Raw genomic sequence first — 18,512 nt, 5'->3', positions numbered from 1 at the left:
GCTGAGGAGACCTGAGGGATGCTGGCCTCCAGTGGTAGCGTTTGCCATGGGCATCCTTGCTGCTCTCAAGCTGGGGCTGAGGTCCTACCTCCCGGGCCCTCCTCATCCTCACACGTGCACCCATCCTCCCTGCCCCAGAGGCCACCCAGCATCCCACATGGCTCGGCTCAGAGAGGGAGACGTCCAGTAGTCCTTGGGGGCAGCTGGTCTGGGTGGTGCTGAGTCCCTCAGGCCCTGTCTCCCAGATCGTGAGAGGGGAGTTGTCGGTGCCCAGAAAACGTCTAGGCCGATGTGGGGCTTGAGCTGACCTGGGGGACAGAGGAGGCCTCAGGTGGAGCCACCTGGAGTCTTCAATGGGGCCAGGGCCATGGGCAGCAGCCACGCTGCCCATCCCCCGCCTGTGGGCCTCGGCCTGGCAGGAGGTGTCAAACCAGCTCCTGTCTGGAAAGAGGTTCGTACCTCAAGTGAGCACCCCGCCCTGTGCTGGAGCAGCCCTCCTCGCGGCCCATGATGGGGAACTGGTGTCCGTCCCACAGTGAGACACTGGCTCCCGACTCTCCCAGGCAACGTCACCGTCTCATCCCCAGACCTGTTCCTCTGGCTATGTCCTTGCCAGCTGTGCCACGTTCCTAGAGGCAGGCGGGCAGAGGCCTGAAAGGGTGGCGCTCACCCTTGGCACTGGGTCAGGGCTGAACCAGCCCCAACCCCCTTCCCCCATGGGGCTCCCTCCCTCCCCTTGCCCCAACGCCCACTTCTGTGGGATCTGTCACTCTGCTCCGAATGGGACTTGGCCCTTCCTCAAGGTCCACCCCTTGAGGACAAAGCCAGCTGGGGACCAAGACTGTCCCTCCCAGCACAAATGGCTTCACACAGTTTGTTTCTGTTCCCGAGGGCCCCCACCCTCCCTAGGATGACTCCTCACTGCCCCCAGGGCACCTCAAGAAACACCTCCTCTGGCCGCTCCATGAACAGGGCATCCACACGACCAGCCCCCCGGGGTCGGGGCCTCAAAAGCTCTGGCACCCCAGGGTGCACGTCCTCCACCTCCACCTGACCCTCTTCCCAAGGCAACCCCACCTGCCCCCTACGGCGAAGGTACGGAGCCTGCCCAGAGAAGAGCAGGCTTGGGAGCAGACCTTTAGAAGACAAGCTCAGCCTGGGATGTGGGTGGTGGTGCAAGGCCAGCGGCTGAGGTCCTGCCTCAGTTTCCCCCGCATGCTCCCAAAGGACTCAATCTCCCCCTGTTCTGCTTCTCACCCCCCACAGCCTAGTGCAGCCCTGCAGGGGACCCCAGCCGGATCAGAGGGCAGTTCTGCTTCTCCACTGTCTACTGCCCACCGGAGGCTGGGATCTCGGACACCCTCCCCTCCCCGACTGGCCACCTTGCCCAGGTGAGTCAGAGGGTCGTTCTGCAGCCCAAGGGCCGGCGTTGGTTTGAAATAGTGCCTCCTCCCCCTCCCTGAGCATAGGCAGGCCTGGCAGGTGGATAGTACTGTCCCTGTCGTGGAGAAGGAGGGGCTCCAGGAGGACCTTGCACCCATTCCAGACAGCCAGACGGCCAGGACCGAGAACCCAGGCCTCCAGCTCCCAGGCCAGGGATCTTCCCTCCACACCAACCTAGCGCTGAGAAATGGGTGAGGTAGAGCCGGGGCCACTGCCAACCGCTGCCCTCCTGTGAGGATGTGGCCGAGGTGGTCAGAAAGGCAGAATGACCACAAAGGCAGCGAATAATGAGAATGAATGGAGAGGGTGTGAGCCAGAGGCCCTAGGGCCCAAAGTGAGTGTCCTTCACTGAACCAGGAGGACAGAGGCCTCTTTGGGGACCAGGAAGCTGTAGGAGGGGGCGGAGCCTCTTGTGTAAGAGAGTTCAGTGGGCAGCCAGCCCAGACTGCTGGAGGGAGCCCAGCCTGCTGCTGTGTGGACATTTTCACCCACCTGCGGGACCCCGGGAGGACCACCCGCAGACTCAGGACTGGGGACCTGAGGGGACCCCTGCAGGCCACCCGAGCGGGGGTAGCTCCTCAGAACCTGGGGCTGGGGCCGGGGCCTCCCTTCCTGGAGCCTGGAAGGAAGCAGGCTCCCCAGCACGGAGTCCTGGTGGACCGCCTCAGGCAGACCCAGACCGGACCCGGGCGCTGCGTTGGACTCCCGCAACCCCAGGCCTGTTGGGTCAGCCTTCCAGGCTCGCTGCAGGTTCCTGCGCGGGGCAGCCGTCACTGAGGTCCTTACCCTAGCTCCAGAGAGTAGCTGGTCCCAGGGCACTAGTAGAGAGGTGCGCCCTCCTCCCTCTTCTAAAGGGTTCCCCAGCTGGGCCCCACCTGACCCCTTTCCCCAACTAACTCATCAGTGCCTGGCAGGAAGACACAGCAGCCCTTCCCTGGTGACTGGAGTCCTGGCCCCAGGGCAGGCCCCGCTCCAAGGACCTGATCTCTGGGCTGGGTCAGCGCGGTAGATGTGGGTGCAGAGCTTCGGGGGGCTGGCTGTGGGGGCCGCGCATGCAGCCCGCAGGCAAACCATCGCCACGCCCACGCCTGCACTAAGCCCAGCGCCAGCGCCAGCGCCAGGTCAGCCAAGAAGCCGGGGTCGTGGAGGAGGAAGACGTGGACCCGGGATGCGCGGTCTGACCATTGCAGGCGAGCGGGGCAGGCGGACGGCGCAGCAGCTGGCTGGCAGCGAGTCGTCTGCATGCGGCGGCGAAGGGCCCGGGACCCTCACTACGCCCAGCCCCCAGTCCGCGCCGTTCCCCGCAGCGCGCAGCAACTTGGCCACCAGGCCCTGGCCGCCCTGGGAGAGGCTGGGTGCAGCAAGGGGGCCAGGAGCCCGGGCAGGAGGGGCGCGGCGGGTGGGGCCGGGCAGTCTCTCCCTGCCCTCGGGGCCGAAGGCGCACAGCGAGGGTCTAGCGTCGGGGTGGCCGCGGCCAGCCGGGTCCCGCTGGGGCCCTAGGGACGATCGGAAGTGACCGCGCGCCAGGGTCCATGAGGCCGGGGGTCGGCCTGCCCTAAGACTCCCACCCGGTCCCGGTTCTACGCCGGGCTGGCTGCGGGGCCCCTGGGACCCGACCTCCCCGGGGTGCCCCAACCTGCGGCAAGGCTGAGGTCCCGCTGAGGCATGAGTCCCGGATCAGGGACGGCTCTGGGCTGACTCCCGGAGGATGGACTAGGCCGATCCCCAGAGGGGAGGGGGTCGGGCCGAGGCCCTGTCGGCGCGTTCCCGGATCCCGTGTTCTCGGCTCCTCGCGTCCCACTATCGGCTCTTTCGTGTGGGACTGACGGCTCACAAAACAGTTACATTTCAATATCATTCGACTCAAAACCACCCTGTGGACGCCGTGCGAGCATTGTCCCCATTTCACAGCTTGGGAGCTGCGACCAGAGAATGTGAGCGCGCCTCGCAGCAACGCCGTGGCCGCGGCGGGACTCGAACCCTCCCTCCCTAGTGCGTGCCGGTGCACCTTAGGACCCGGGGGCGCCGGGGCGGGGCGGGGCCTCGCGCGCGGCCCCCTGGGAAGTGTAGTCAGCAGTCGCAGGCCGGGGCCAAGCGGGAAGCGCGTGGGACTACCTTTCCCGGCATGCCGCGCGGCCGCCGGCGCCCTTGGCCCGTCCGCCCCGCCCCGCCCCTCGGCCCCAGCCCGCCCCGTCCGTTGAGGTCCCGCGCCGCATGGAGGCCGGCTGAGGAGCGCCGCTGCCTCGCCTTGGTACGCCGCGCGGCGCGGACAGCGCGTGCGTGAGGACGGGGCCCGGCACCAGGCGGGGGGCGGGCCCGGGTCAGGGCCGTGGGGTGACTGTGGGGGGCGGGAGGAGCCAGCCCGAGTCGGGGGGTGGGGGCCGGGGGGGTCAGGCCCGGGTCAGGTTTTGGGGCCGGGGTAGCAGGTCGTGGGGGTCAGGCCCGGGTCAGGTTCAGGTTTTGGGGCCGGGGGAGCAGGTCGTGGGGGTCAGGCCCGGGTCAGGTTCAGGGTTTGGGGCCGGTGGAGCAGGGTCGTGGGGGGCCGGACCCGGGTCAGGTTTGGGGGCCAGGGTAGCAGGTCGTGGGGGCCAGGCCGGGGTCAGGTTTCGGAGCCGGGGGAGCAGGTCGTGGGGGTCAGGCCCGGGTCAGGTTTGGGGTGGGAGCAGGCCCCGAGCGTTCCCCGCCACCGCTGCCTGGAGCGACGCTGCCGAGGAGCGGAGCCCCCAGGGCTGGGGCCGGGAGGGTCAGCTGCGGCCTCGCGGGAGGGCGCGGGTCGGACCTCTAGTCCCGGGGTCCTCGCGGGTCGGGAGGGCCCCAACCATCCCCGCCTCTCGCCTGCGGTGGAGCCGGCCGAGGTGAGAGTGGAGGAAGGCGGCCCAGGCCTGCGGGTCTCTGGGGGCGCTGGAGGAGGCCAAGCGTGAGGCCCCGGACCCCCGTTGTCCCTCCGGCCCCGCTGAAACCTGGGGCTTCGCTCCTCTGTAGGTGCCTTTGCCCTTCAAGTGGAGCAGAGCGGGGTTCCCATATGGGCGAAGTGGACGCCAGATCGTCCCCCGCTGTGCTCAGCCCAAACTTAAAAGGTCTTTGTAACTGAGCTACCGTGAAGCTGCCGTGTGTCTTTTTCAAAACTCTTACAAGAAAAATGGAGTGGGAGCTGTCTGGGCACTGGCGTCCCAGAAACAACCAGGAACTTGCGAAGGTGCTGAGGTCCCTGCGGGACTCCCGCAGCCTCGGTAGCCTCCAGATGGACGCCTCCTAGCTTGTAGGTCCCTAAAGAGGCTGTGCAGGCCGCCAGGCTCACTGCCCTGTGTGTCTCTGCTCCCCGCTTGCTGCCGCCGCCCCTGCAGTATGACTGGTGGGGCCGCTGGCCAGCCTCGCCGGAGGCCCTGATGCTGTGGGGTCCGAGGAGGGGGCCTGGCAGGGTGGGCGGGTGGCAGGAGCCTGTGGGGCCCCCTGCATGGTGGTCAGTGTGGGGGCTGTGCGTTGGCTGTGACCAAGTCCCAGGAGGTTGGGGGCTGCCAGGTGTGCTGGCAAGGAGGCCTCGGGTTCTGGCTCAGGTGTGTTTCCCGTCTCCCAGTTCTGCCACACCTGCGTGAAGCGGTCCCACCAGACCCGGGAGAGGTTTCCTGTGGCCAAAGGCGCCAGCCTCAGAAATGGGAAGCAGGGGAGGTCAGAGCTCTGGGCCACACCCTGGTCCCTCCGAGTTTGTCATTTCTGCAACCCCCAGGTCTGACCAGTTTGGAACCTGGGCTTTCTGAGCCGGTCTAGTGGGTTGGTTGAGAGATGGGTTTTTTCTGGGAACTGCATTTGGTGCTAGCTAGCTTTTGGTCTGCACTAGGAAGCTAGGCTGGAGTCTGGGAGACAGTCTCTAGTAGGGTGAAGGGGATAGGATGGGTGTCTTAGCTCTGGCTGCTGTAACAAAACATCACAGACCAGGAAACTTTAAAAAAACAATAGGCTGGGCTGGGTGTGTTGGTGTACGCCTATAATCCCAGCACTTTGGGAGGCCGAGGCTGGCAGATCACAAGGTCAGGAGATCGAGACCATCCTGGCTAACATGGTGAAACCCCGTCTCTGCTAAAAAATACAAAAAATTAGTCGGCATGGTGGCAAGCGCCTGTAGTCCCAGCTACTCAGGAGGCTGAGGCAGGAGAATGGTATGAACTCAGGAGGCGGAGCTTGCAGTGAGCCGAGATCGTACCCACTCCAGCCTGGGCAACAGAGCGAGACTCCATCTCAAAAGAAAAACAAAAAAAAAACAGGCTGGGTGTGGTGGCTCACACCTGTAATCCCAGCACTTTGGGAGGCTGAGGCGGGTGGATCGCTTGAGGTCAGGAGTTCAAGAGCAGCCTGGCCAATATGGCAAAACCCCGTCTCTACTAAAAATACAAAAATTAGCCAGACGTGGTAGTAGGTGCCTGTAATCCCAGCTACTTGGGTGGCTGAGGCAGGAGAATCACTCGAACCCGGGAGGCAGAGGTCGAGATCACGCCACTGCACTCCAGCCTGGGCAACAGAGTGTGACTCTGTCTCAAAAACAAAAACAAAAATGAGGTCTCGGCCTGGCGCGGTGGCTCACGCCTGTAATCCCAGCACTTTGGGAGGCCGCGGCAGGTGGATCAGGAGGTCAGGAGTTCAACACTGGCCTGGCCAAAATGGTGAAAGCCTATCTCTACTAAAAATACAAAAATTAGCTGGGTGTGGTGGCGTGCGCCTGTAATCCCAGCTACTCAGGAGGCTGAGGCAGGAGAATCGCTTGGACACCGGGGTGGGGGAGATTGCAGTGAGCTGAGATCATGCTGTGGCACTCCAGCCTGGGCGACAGAGTGACACTCTGTCTCAAACAAAAAAAAAGAAAATGAGATCTCGCTAAGTTGCCCAGGCTGGTCTTAAACTCCAGACCTCAGACAATTCTCCTACCTCAGCCTCTCCTGAGTAGCTGGGGCTGTGGGCGAGTAGTCTTCTCCCACCGTGCCTCACTGGTGCTGGGAAAAAACTTAACAGAAATTAATTTTCTCAGAGTTCTAGGGGCTGGACGACCCAGGTCAAAGGTCACTGGTTGCCATCCAGCCTCCTGGCTTGTAGACGGGCCCTCTTGCGGCGTTCTCACCTTGGGGAGCGAGAGCTCTGTGGTGTCTTTTCCAGGAGTACTAACCCCGTCACTGGGGCTTTGCACTTATGACCTCATCTGAACCTGATCACCTCCCGGAGGCCCCACCTTCTAATACCTTCATAGTGGGAGTTAGGGCTCTAACCTGTGGGTTTTGGGGAACACAGTTCAGTCTGTAGCAGTGGGGCCTGAGCAGGCAGGTGGGATGTGCCGTCTGAGGCATCTGTGGAGCCTGACGTTGCAGGACATTGGATGCAAACAGCCTGGGACTGGATGTCACGTCCTGGGACAGATGCCCTGTGGGACATTGGATGCAAACAGCCTTCTCTGATGCCAAAGGACTATAGATGCTGCTCTGATTTTGTGTCTAGGGCTTTTCTCGTGCAGAACAGATGTCCTCCTGGGCTGTTGGGAACTCTCAGAGGCTTCGTCTGCACAGAGGATCATGGTTTCCAAAGCCAGATATCGCTTTTCACGGATGAGGAACAGCCCTTGGAGAACAAATGTCTTCAGAGGCAGTGTCTAGGGTCTCCTGAAACCAAGCTGCTGAGTCTTTTCTTGCCCTGTGGGTCTCCACCCTGTTCTTTGCCTTTGGGACAGATCATGCTGTGGCAGAGAAGCTCAGAGGCTGAGGCCGACTGCTAAAGCAGCGTCTGCATGTGGCTTGTGCTTGCAGCCAAGAGAGGGCCACCTGTGTGGGACAGGTGGGATGCTGACCCTGGAGGCAAGTTCCCGTCTTAACCGGAGGCTTGTTTGAAGCATCCTGCCCAGGGCAGCGCTGGGGTCTGAGATCTGAGGACCCTGTCTGCCGGCTACCCGTGCTCAGGAGGCATCTCCCACAAATCGTGTTCAGCACCCACCCCAGTCCTGGTCGGTGGACATCTGTGCGGGGCAGGGAGAGTGAAGCACAGCTGGTCTGATAGAAGCGTCTGGCTTCCTTCCAGGCTGCACTGCCTCCCAGCGGGTTGGCCTCACGGCTAACAAGGCCAGAAGCTGCTGTGAGGCTCCCTGGGGCAGTGCCAGCACTGGGGATTTGGGAAGGAGAGGTGTCTGTCCCCCCGGAGGGGCAGCTGGGGTCCGCTGGTCTCTGCTGATGGGCCTGAGCGTATCTGAAAAGGACAGGTAGGAAGCGGGTGGCTGCAGTGTGCGCTGGCCGGACCCCAGGTGATGCTCTGCTGAGACCCAGAGGTTGTAGGGGTGGGATCCAGGTGGGTGGTTCTTCAGACATTGCCTCTGAAGACACTTCAGAGTCCAGGCCCAGCATCTGTGGCTTTCGGGCCAGGGCCCTTTGCTCACCACCAGGCAGCTTGGGAGAGGCTTTGGGCCCAGCTGTAAATGTCTGAGAGCACGGCTGCCTGGAGCAGGCTAGAGGGAGGAGGGCTGGTGACCTGAAATCACACCCTAGAGCTTCCAGGGGCCTCAGCGAGGAGGGAAAGAGAGTGCTGGGACTGTGAGGGGGACTGCCAGATATGTCCCCCAGAATCACGGGCTTTAGGTGCTGGAGGGGCCTCAGTGACCTTCCGCCTGGCCCCCTGCGGGCAGCACGCCTCTGCTGAGAGGCTTCAGGGGCCAGGGCTGGGGGCTGGCACTGCCTCTGGTGGCACTGACATCATCCTGCTCAAGGCTTGGCTGCCGGCCAGGAAGGCTTCTCTGCCCGCCCCGACAGGAGACCTGTGCACGCCCACCCCGTGGCACGACTGGGGTCAGGACCAGCGCCTGCTGCTGCAACTGAGATCCTGCCCTGTCCATGGCCACAGGCGCACCCGGGACCGGCCTCAGAGGCGGGTCTGGCCAGGCTGGGTGGAGGGCGGGGGCTGACCGCAGACCTGGGGCTGCCACACCCATGGGGGAAGGGCTGTGGCAACGTGGGCGCCTCCCGTTGGCTGGGCCGAGGCAGCCTCCCACCGGCTGCACAAGAGTTTCTTTAAGGAGTTTCCCCCGTGCGTGCTGGCAGCCTTGCGCTGCTCTCAGAGTCCCGACTTCCGTGTGTGAGTTTCCCCCGCGCTCCTAAGAAACTGCCTCCCAGACTCCAGCCTAGTGCTCCCCCGTGCTCGTAAGAGTCCCAACTTCCATGTGCAGCTGGACCCAGGGAGGCGGCCATCCCCCGGACCGGGTGCTTGTCTGGGCCAGCTGGCCTGGCAGCTGCTCACAACAGCTTCCAGCGGGTTTTGTAGCTTTCATCTGCAAAAGGGGAAGGAGGCGGCCCAAGCTGCCGAGGCCTTTGCTCTGACCAGTGCCAGCAGCACTTCCTGGATATGCCAACCATTAAGACGCCCAGGCCAGGGTTGGGTCCAGACTCAAACCCAGGTGGAAAGGAGTGGGACCCCCTGCCAAGGCCGCACGGCCCTAGAGGGGAGCCTGTGGGGTGGGCTCCCCTTGCCCTCTGCAGAGGCTCAAGGCCCCCGGGGGCATGAGGACTGGGTTCCCAGGCCAGCCTGGTGTTTATCAGCTGTCTCTTTAGTCTCAGCTGACCTCCCCTGACCATGGCCCCATTGCACCACCTGCCCCAAACCAGGCCAGTTCCTCTTCCAGAAGTCCCGGCTGTCCTCAGGGTGGGCTGCCCTCTTCTTGGTCGGCTTCAGATGGGGCCTCTGGTTGCACTGAGGCCCCTTCCCCTGCTCAGAACTGTCCCTGCCACCCCCCTCCTCTGACTGCCCTCCTAGACACTGCATGGAGAGCTCCTTCCTGTTCACAGGTGAGGACACCTGAGCTTGGAGGCATCTTAACTCGGACATGCGTGGCCAGGACCCAGCTGGGTCCGTGAGTCCTGGCTGGGGCCGGGGTCTGTGCTTGCGGCTGTGTGCCAACAGGGTTTGCAGAGGAAAGGAACCTGACGTAGCATCTTATTACTCATTGTTCCTTTTTCTTATGAGTTCTGAGAAGTGGGCAGCAGTAGTGATACGAGAATGACCCCAGATGCACGCAGGCATCAGAGCAGAACCTGGCAGTGGCCCCTTCTGAAGCACATACAAGCCCTGTTGTGTCCTCCACAGATGCTCGTCTCTGACTGATGCAGACGCTTCAAGACAAAACCACAATGCCTTGCAAGACTGGACAGTTCAGAATAGTTCCCAACGGCTCTTTTTTTTTTTACTTTTTTTTTTTTCTCTTGAGACAGAGTCTCCCTTTGTCACCCAGGCCGGAATGCAGTGACATGATCTCAGCTCACTGCAACCTCTGCCTCCCAGGTTCAGAGCGATTCTCCTGCATCAGCCTCCCCAGTAGCTGGGATTACAGGCATGCACCACCACACCTGGTTAATTTGTGTATTTTTAGTAGAGACTTGGTTTCACCAGGATGGTCTGTGTTGGCCAGGCTGGTCTTGAACTCCTGAGCTCAGGCAATCTGCCCACTTTGGCCTCCCAAAGTGCTAGGATTACAGGTGTGAGCCACCATGCCTGGCCTGTTTTGGATATTTTAATGATTCTGCCTGGCGACACATCCATCTGCCAGGACATGCATGAGCCATTGACTTTGTCAACAGTCGCTCCTGGCATTCCGTGGCCAGTCTCAGGACAACCTGCTGGTCCCTGCCCCCACCTCAAGGGGCGCCATGGGTCTTGGCCGGCATGTGCCTCTGGTGCTACAGGCGCCTGGCTGTTTTCTTTCTCTTCCTTAGGCTCCTGGGCCCCCAGCCTGAGCTCCTGGTTTCTCTCTGAGGGTCTGTGGGGAGCTGTGACACGTTGGGGCAGCCCCCTCGCATGGCTGCCCCAGCCTGTCCGGGTTTCTGCCATGGTTCCTTCCACACCATGTTTGTCTCTTAATCTGGGAGAGAAGGTTTTGGCTCCAAACACGTTGAACTGTGTGCTTTGCGGATTCCTCTGTCTGTACTGACTCTGATGACGTTGCCTGGGCTGTAGTTACCGAAAGGGGAAGTGGCTTTTGTACAAAGGCCCTGGGGTCTTTGCCACGTGTCAGAAGCTGCGTTCTGTGTCCTGAGATCAGGCACGGAGCCCAGGGCCGCCTTCCTGTGTCTGCCCGCCATGCCGCGGTGAAGGTTGGGCAGCTCTGGCCCTGTTCTGAATGAGGCCTGAGCACCAGCAGCCCACCCTAGCCCGTCTGCATTTTGCTTATGGGGGGTCCCCGGGGACCTGCTGGCTGTTCCCACCCGGGCCTGACCTGAATGCACCCTGGACCTCAGTAGCCTTTGATGGGCAGGAGGCGTTTGGGGATATGGGGAAAGGAGCCCCCAGTCCCGCCCAACAGATGGTTCTAGACTGACAGAGCACTACGCAGTGAGTCCTGAGCCAGGCCTGGGGCTCCAGGTGGAAACTCGCCTCTCATGCCTCTCCTCAGGCTCCCCACCTGTGCAAGAAGCCACTGCCCAGCCATGGACGGGGAGGAGCAGCAGCCACCGCATGAGGTGAGGTAGAGGCTGGTCTGGATGCACAGAGGCAGGGGTGGGGGACCTCCCCACTGTGTGGGTTCTCGGGGTCGGTCCCTGGCAGCTGTTCTGCAAAGGTGATCTTCACAGGGCTCTCCAGGGTCAGGCAGGAGGCACCTCCGAGGGAGAGGGGCCCTGGGCTGAGGTGGCTGGTGGCCCTGTCTGCCTAGCTTGATGGCAGCCATGCCAGTGACAGCCAAGCAGCAAGGGGCCTAGGCTCCACGGAGCGGCCACGGACCCTGCTTTTCAGGGTGTGTGGTCCACGGAGTGGCCACAGGGCCCTTTCCAGGGTACGTGGTCCGTGGAATTGCCACGGAGCCCTGGCTTTCTGGGGTGCATGGACCCTGACTTGAACTCTCCCTTCCACCTGCAGGCCAACGTGGAACCTGTTGTGTCGTCGGAGGCTTCAGAGCCGGTGCCCAGGGTGCTTTCTGGGGACCCCCAGAACCTGTGTATGTCTCCCTCAGGGCCCTGGCACGTTCCCCCATGTTGGGCTGTTGAGTCAAGGAGGAGGGGGAGGCAGCCAACCGCTGCTAGGGGCTTGGAGCTTGTGGTGAGCAGGGTCCTGGCCGAGACCTGGGGTAAGTGCTGCTGGGCCTGGTGCTCCAGAGGGCAGACCTGCCCCCCAACAGCAGCTGCTCCTGGGCCCTGCCTGACAGTGGAGCCTCTTGGAGGGGCTGCCAACAGCACAGGCCGGCCCCTGGAGGGGCTCTTGAGCACAAGTAGTGTGAGCGGCATGGGAGTCCCTCCTTGCTGTGGCCTCAGCCTGTCCCTCCTGAGTGGGGTGGGGGGCCTGCTTTGCCTCAGAGCCCCTCCCCTAGCTAAGCCCCCTGCAGCACCTGCCCCCCACTGTCCCCCACACCAGGCGTCATCCACAGCAGCCCCCAGGGTCGCCCTCACGGGGTGTATGGGGCACAGGACTCCTGAGGCCCTGGCTTCTCGACGGCATCCAGCTCACAGAGTTGGTAGCTGGTGTCTCCATCACCGGGCAGGCCAAGCATGTGGCGTGTGATGCTCGCCAGGGGGCGTGTGCTCTGCACCTGTTTGATTCTCAGAACCCGGGAGGGTTCCGGAGCCCAGGCTGCCAGCGGGCCTGGTGGTGTCCCTGGGTGGGCCCGGCGGTGTCCCTGGGTGGGCCCGGCCCCACAACGGCCTGTGCTGCTATTGCAGCTGACGTGGACGCCTTCAATCTGCTCCTGGAGATGAAGCTAAAGCGGCGGCGTCAGCAGCCCAACCTGCCGCGTACTGTGACCCAGCTGGTGGCTGAAGATGGGAGCAGGGTGTACGTGGTGGGGACAGCCCACTTCAGCGACGACAGCAAGAGGGACGTCGTGAAGGTGAGCGCCACCGCCCGCCACAGCCCGTACGCGGGTTGGTGTAAGCTCCTGTGTCCTGCACTCAAAGGGACCTCGTGGCAGGGCCCGTGTGCCCGTGTGTGTGCACCGCAGGCCATCTGCTTCAACACTCTGTGGTCCCTGGGAGTGGCGCGGTGGGCTTCCTGCCTGGGAGCCATAACAGCCTCGTGCGTCTTCCCACTTGACAAGTGAACAAGCTTCACAGCTTCCTCTCTTGTTGCTTGAAGAATCGAGCTGTCACTGCAGCAGCGGGGTTAGCTAGCCCTGGGGTGACGCCAACGCTGGCTGCCCCTGGGATGGGGCCCCTGGTGCTGGTGTCAGCTGTGCTGAGGGGCAGGGAGCTGGCCATGTTCACAAGGCGTGGCCTGCGGCTGTTGCAGACCATCCGGGAGGTGCAGCCTGACGTGGTGGTCGTGGAGCTCTGCCAGTACCGTGTGTCCATGCTGAAGATGGATGAGAGCACGCTGCTGCGGGAGGCGCAGGAGCTCAGCCTGGAGAAGCTGCAGCAGGCCGTGAGGCAGGTGCGCAGCCGCGGGTCGGGGTCGGGGTCAGGGTCAAAGCCACCTGTGCGCCTGTTGCCCAGGTTCCTCCCACGGCCCATGGCCCCAGTCAGTGTGGCTGTGCCTGGCCCGCCCTGGGGATTACCGGGTTGGGGACCTCCCCTGGGGCAGGAGAAAGGTAAGAGGCTCCATTACCCGGTTTCAGGCAAGGGAGGGGGAAACGGGTGGCTCTCCAAGCTGAGACCGGGGCTGGTCGCCCGAGGACTGGGCTGCTGAGCCTTCGCTGGGGACGGGTCAGGTCTCACTGCAAGGCTGGCCCCCCAGGTACCGCACCCAGGCCCCAAAGTGGGTGGGGCTCAGGGCTCCTCCTGTCCCCACTTCTCCAGCCTTGCAGTGACTGCTGAGGCAGGACTTCCTCACTGCTCTTTGTGTTTTTGTTTTTGTTTGTTTGTTTTGTTTTTTTTAAAGACAGAGTCTTGCTCTGTTGTCTAGGCTGGAATGCAGTGGTGCAATCTCAGCTCACTGCAACCTTCGCCTCCTGGGTTCTAGCGATTCTCCTGCCTCAGCTTCCTGGGTAGCTGGGATTACAGGTGCCCGCCACCACACCCGGCTAATTTTTTGTATTTTTAGTAGAGATGGGGTTTTGCCATTTTTCCCAGGCTCATCTCAAACTCCTGAGCTCAGGCAATCCACCCACCTCGGCCCCCAGAGTGTTGGGATTACAGGCATGAGCCACCATGCCCGGCTGATCTTTGTGTTTTCAAAGGGATACCTGACCCCAGCCCTAGTCAGTTTGCCTTCCCCCTGTTCAAAGGAAACAATTGTAATGAGATCTTGTAGAAACGTCCCTAAACATTTGGCACCTGCCTTTCATTTTTTAATTTCTCCAGGTGAGGGAAGTCACCACGGACCTCTGTGGGCCATCTTGTAAAGGGCAGTCCCCAGTCCAGCCAGGGCCCAGTGCCAGATAGCCTCCCCACCAGAGCCTGGGGCCCAGTGATCTCGAAGGGGCATAGAATTCGGCAGTGCTGTGGTGCTCAGTGCTGCGGCATCACAGAGGGAAGGGGGTGTGGGGCAGGGTCTGGGAGACACCAGGTGTCCGATTCACCTGTCCCCTCCCGGGGGAGGCTCGCTGTGCCCTGGTGTCTGGGTTTCTACCAGGGTTGGTCACAGGCATAGCTGAGCTCAGGCCCCAGCCCCTCCAGAGGTGGAGCTGGTCCCAGCAGACCAAGGCCCCATGCACATCTTATCCTAAGTTAGCCCGGGCTCTCCAGGGTGGCCTGGGCCCAGGAGAAACACGGGCCCTCCATCAGATGGGACATTCCCAGGGCTCAGGCCCAGACCTTCCCTGGGCGTGTGCAGGGTGTGAGCAATTGCCCGGCGCTGCGTGGCCCCCGGGGCTTTGCTGCCCTTCTGTGGGCAGCATCTCCACGCGTGGACACCCCTGTGGCCCCAGCTGGCCGGCGAGACCCGGGGCAGTAGGTCTCAGGCTGTGGTTGCTGAAGATGTGGGTGGCCTGGCGTCTGCACCAGCGGCAGTGCTGTGCTGGCCTCAGCAGGCAGGTGAGTGGCAAGGCCCTGTCTCCGGCCTGCCTGCCCAGCGCCCAGTGTCCGTGCCAGCTCAAGGCGGCCCCTTTGCAGCACAAGACCACCTCGTGAAGATCTTTTTTCTTTTCTTTTTTTTTTTTTGAGACGGAGCAGTCTCGCTCTGTCGCCCAGGCTGGAGTGCAGTGGTGTGATCTTGGCTCACTGCAACCTCTGCCTCTGGGGTTCAAGTGATTCTGCCATAGCCTCCTGGGTAGCTGGGATTACAGGTGCCCACCACCACACCCGGCTAATTTTTATATATGTGTATATATATATATATATATTTTTTTTTTTTGAGACGGAGTCTCGCTGTGTGGCCCAGGCTAGAGTGCAGTGGCCCGATCTCGGCTCACTGCAAGCTCCACCTCCCGGGTTCGCCATTCTCCCGCCTCAGCCTCCGAGTAGCTGGGACTACAGGCGCCCGCCACCACGCCCGGCTAGTTTTTTGTATTTTTAGTAGAGACGGGGTTTCACCATGTTAGCCAGGATGGTCTCGATCTCCTGACCTCGTGATCCACCCGCCTCGGCCTCCCAAAGTGCTGGGATTACAGGCTTGAGCCACCACGCCCGGCCAATTTTTATATTTTTAATAGAGATGGGGTTTCGCCATGTTGGCCAGGCTGGTCTGAGAGAATTCCTGACCTCAAGTGATCCGCCCGCCTCGGCCTCCAAAAGTGCTGGCATTACAGGCGTGAGCCACTGCACCCGGCCTGTGAAGGCCTTTTCTGAAGGGAGCTACCTTTGAGAAGTGACTGTTGAGCCAGCACTCCCTGCTCTGGTCCCACCCTCTGTATGCTAGGGTGGTCCTGCACCTGTCGGGGAGGGGGCCGAGGACACAGCACGGGGCTGGGGCGGAGCTCTGTGCTGGTGCTGCCTGCCATCCCAGTTCTGCCGTTCCCCCAGCGCACCCCGCAGCCCCACCCCTCCAGCTGACGCCTGCTCCCTCTCTCTGCAGAACGGGCTCATGTCGGGGCTGATGCAGATGCTGCTGCTGAAGGTGTCTGCGCACATCACCGAGCAGCTGGGCATGGCCCCGGGTGGCGAGTTCAGGGAGGCCTTCAAGGAGGTGGGCACAGGGCGAGGTAGGGGGTGACCACAGGGATGTGGCTCACAGGGGTGGTCTGGGGCTCCCACTGCTCCCCAACGCCCAGCCTCTGCTCCAGGCCAGCAAGGTGCCTTTCTGCAAGTTCCATCTGGGTGACCGGCCCATCCCTGTCACCTTCAAGAGGGCCATCGCTGCGCTCTCCTTCTGGCAGAAGGTCAGGCTGGCTTGGGGCCTGTGCTTCCTGTCAGACCCCATCAGGTAGGGCTGCCCCCAGGACCCCGGCTGGCCTGCAGGGTGGTCTGCGGGAGGCTCCAGGCCTTCCTGTGCAGGTCCAAGCGCAGCCAGTCCTCACTCGAGGCCTTCCCTGCCCTTTCCGTCTGCCACAAATCCCAAACAAACGTGCTGTGGTCCCTGCCCGGTGTCCACGGTGCCAGCCCTCCCCCAACACGCTGCCCCATCCCTGCGGGGCTGCAGCCACCCTCTCCACAGCAAGGACGACGTGGAACGCTGCAAGCAGAAGGACCTGCTGGAGCAGATGATGGCTGAGATGATCGGCGAGTTCCCGGACCTGCACCGCACCATTGTCTCGGAGCGCGACGTCTACCTGACCTACATGCTGCGCCAGGCCGCCCGGCGCCTTGAGCTGCCCCGGGCCTCTGACGGTGACGGCTGTCCCTGGGCACGGGGCCGCCCGTGAGGCTGAGGCCCGAGCGGGTACTGACCCCTTGTCCTTCCCCACAGCCGAGCCCAGGAAGTGTGTCCCCTCTGTGGTGGTGGGCGTCGTGGGCATGGGCCACGTGCCTGGCATTGAGAAGAACTGGAGCACCGACCTCAACATCCAGGAGATCATGACGTGAGCGCCCACCCCACCCCGCGAGCCCCGCCCCGCAAGCCCCCAGGTGGAGGCTGAGCCCCCGGGAGGCCAACCGCACATGGCGGTGACCCAGACGTGGGGGCTGGGGTGTGGGGAGCCCACCCCCAGCCAGGCCCAGCGCCCCCTCCCTCCCGCAGCGTGCCCCCGCCGTCCGTCTCCGGCAGAGTGTCTCGGTTGGCCGTGAAGGCCGCCTTCTTCGGTCTGCTGGGCTACAGCCTGTACTGGATGGGCCGCCGCACTGCGAGCCTGGTCCTGTCGCTGCCCGCCGCGCAGTACTGCCTGCAGAGGGTGACCGAGGCCCGGCACAAGTAGGAGACTGCTCCCTGCCCGCTTGGGCCCCTGAGGAGCCAGTGCCCCCGCGGCACTTCCTGGGTGCCAGGCGCATCCTAGCCCGCCGGAGGCCCCTGCCACCCCCCATGGGGGTCTGGGCCCGGCCTCGCCTGCCCTCCTGGTCCAGTCACCCCTCCCTCAGCCCACCCAAATAAAGGATTATTTAACTGTCTGAGCTCAGGCCTCCCGGCAGCCCCTCCCCTCCCATACTGCAGGGGCCGTTCACCGGCCTCTGGACAAGACGCCCAGCTCCGAGGAGGCAGGGGCTTGGAGGAGCCGAGGTGTGCGCTGCCCTCTGAGCCCTGGTGGCGGGCGGGGGACAATGGCCACTGTCCCTACCTCACTGTGCCTTCCTGTGCTCCAGCCATGGGAGCTTCGGCCCAGGGGCGGCTCCTGGGGGCTCCAGGGCAGGCGAGACTGGGACAAAGGCCCAGCCCTTGAGCTCCAGCCAACCCTACCATGCCCCCGGCATCCTGGCCCCGGCCACCTCCCCGGCGCCATCTGCCTGCAGGGATTCTGTGTTTTTGGCTTTTTTAATGTCTCAAAATCTTTTACTCAGGTAATTTTAATTTCAAAGAGAAAAACTGAAGTAAATGTCAAAAAACACCAGCCTTAAATCCAGGGGGACAGAATTCGTGTTCTGGGGTCTGTCCCTCGTGGGCTTGTGTGCAGCCAAACATCAGCTCTGGCTCCAGGCGCAGCCTCACCTGGAAGCCTGTGTCCTGAGCCCCCGGAGTGAGGGGGTGCCCAGGGTGTCTGGCCCTCTGTGGGCAGAGAATGTGTGCACCTATGTGGAAGGCCAAGGACATGGGCTATGGCCGGGCCTGCCCCGCTCAGGCCCCCTGCCCGGCGGCCGTCTTGTGTGCGGGGCCTCCCTCCTGGCTGTCCAGGACACGGCCTGTGCAGCCCCAGCGTGGACCCAGGTCACCTCTGGTTGTGTCTGTCCCGACTCAGTGTTGAGTCAAATCAAGTGTGCATCAGGAGCTGGCCGTGTCCTTCCTGCCACACTCGGGGATTCATTCCTTAGAAACTGAAATAAATTCTAATTTTGGAAATCCTGTTTTGTGACGTGTGGAAATGGGGTTCAGGTAATGAAGGATCCCGGCCTCTTCCCCCATGCTCCAGGGCAGCGTGTGCTGGGGGCCCTGCAGGGGCCCTGGGGGAGCTTGCCTGGTTTCCAGCGGAAGAGACAGGATCACTGTCCCTCCATGCTGACCTGTGGGACCCTTCTCACCCACCAGGTGGGACGCAGGTGGCCTGCTGACACTCAAGACCCTCCATACCCAGTCCCACCAGATTCCAGAGTGTGGACAGACTGAGCCAGACCCGGGCCGGGGGTCGAGGAGACAGATCAGGAGGGCCCAGGGCCTGGGGAACAGGGAACAGGGGTGCCCAGAGCGGCCAGGCGGGGGCTGCTGAGGAGGGAACGGTTGCTGTGGGCTACAGGGGAGGGTCGGGCACAGGCACTTCACCACGTTGTCCCTCATCCGGTCACCTGCCCAACCCACGCGGAGTGTCCTGAGGGCTTCACCCGCAGCCCCGAAGGGACAGAGCTGAGGTCACACAGGTCTGGGAAGCCCACGCTGTGGTCCCAGGAGAAGGTTCTGGATGTGGCTCCGGTAAGTGAAAGGTGGACTCACGGCGCTGCGGGAATAAAGGGAAACCACAGGCAGGAGGGAGGCGCATCCAGGATCCGCGGCCACCGGCCTCTCGGACTGTCCTCTGGGGCCGGGTCCGGAGGAGATGGAAAGCGGGGGCACCACAGGCTCGTCTGAACCCGCGCGTTCATTGGGCCACACCGACCCCAAACCCCTCCCCCGGGGGTCGGGTCCTTCAAGCCAGCCGAAGACCCCGGTGCCCGCCCAGGCCTCGCGGGGCCTCTCCGAGC

At 62.9% G+C, this 18,512-nt stretch overlaps 1 protein-coding gene across 10 annotated transcripts; it reads left to right on the top strand.

The window, feature by feature from the left end:
• The first annotated feature begins 3,616 nt into the window (after window positions 1-3,616).
• On the top strand, window positions 3,617-17,679 carry TRABD (TraB domain containing). 10 transcript variants are annotated; one of them, XM_031656164.1, is made up of 11 exons: window positions 8,439-8,538; window positions 9,066-9,245; window positions 10,847-10,913; window positions 11,308-11,386; window positions 12,105-12,271; window positions 12,670-12,810; window positions 15,331-15,441; window positions 15,539-15,678; window positions 15,895-16,082; window positions 16,162-16,273; window positions 16,432-17,679. In XM_031656164.1, the coding sequence occupies exons 3-11, from the start codon at window positions 10,881-10,883 to the stop codon at window positions 16,604-16,606; spliced, it is 1,146 nt and encodes a 381-aa protein (XP_031512024.1). In that variant the 5' UTR covers window positions 8,439-8,538; window positions 9,066-9,245; window positions 10,847-10,880; the 3' UTR covers window positions 16,607-17,679. The 10 variants fall into 10 exon arrangements, with proteins under 10 accessions (XP_009215818.2, XP_009215821.2, XP_009215817.2 ...); XM_009217554.3 differs by lacking the exons at window positions 8,439-8,538; window positions 9,066-9,245 and adding an exon at window positions 3,617-3,694; XM_009217557.4 differs by lacking the exons at window positions 8,439-8,538; window positions 9,066-9,245 and adding an exon at window positions 3,617-3,694 and having other exon boundaries at window positions 15,910-16,082; window positions 16,432-16,799.
• The last annotated feature ends 833 nt before the right edge of the window (window positions 17,680-18,512 follow it).

This window comes from Papio anubis, chromosome 16, assembly GCF_008728515.1.
Source record: "Papio anubis isolate 15944 chromosome 16, Panubis1.0, whole genome shotgun sequence".
In the NCBI taxonomy this organism is placed as follows: Eukaryota; Metazoa; Chordata; class Mammalia; order Primates; family Cercopithecidae; genus Papio; species Papio anubis.
The sequence above is the reverse complement of the archived record's forward strand: the minus strand, read 5'-3'. Positions and strand labels throughout refer to the sequence as shown.

Bases quoted from the DNA above. Each gene is read 5' to 3' on its own strand.
- TRABD (XM_017945434.3), top strand. From the start codon at position 10,833: ATGCCTCTCCTCAGGCTCCCCACCTGTGCAAGAAGCCACTGCCCAGCC. The intron at 10,914-11,307 runs GTGAGGTAGAGG...TTCCACCTGCAG, and splicing joins AGCAGCAGCCACCGCATGAG to GCCAACGTGGAACCTGTTGT. The intron at 12,811-15,330 runs GTGCGCAGCCGC...CTCTCTCTGCAG, and splicing joins TGCAGCAGGCCGTGAGGCAG to AACGGGCTCATGTCGGGGCT.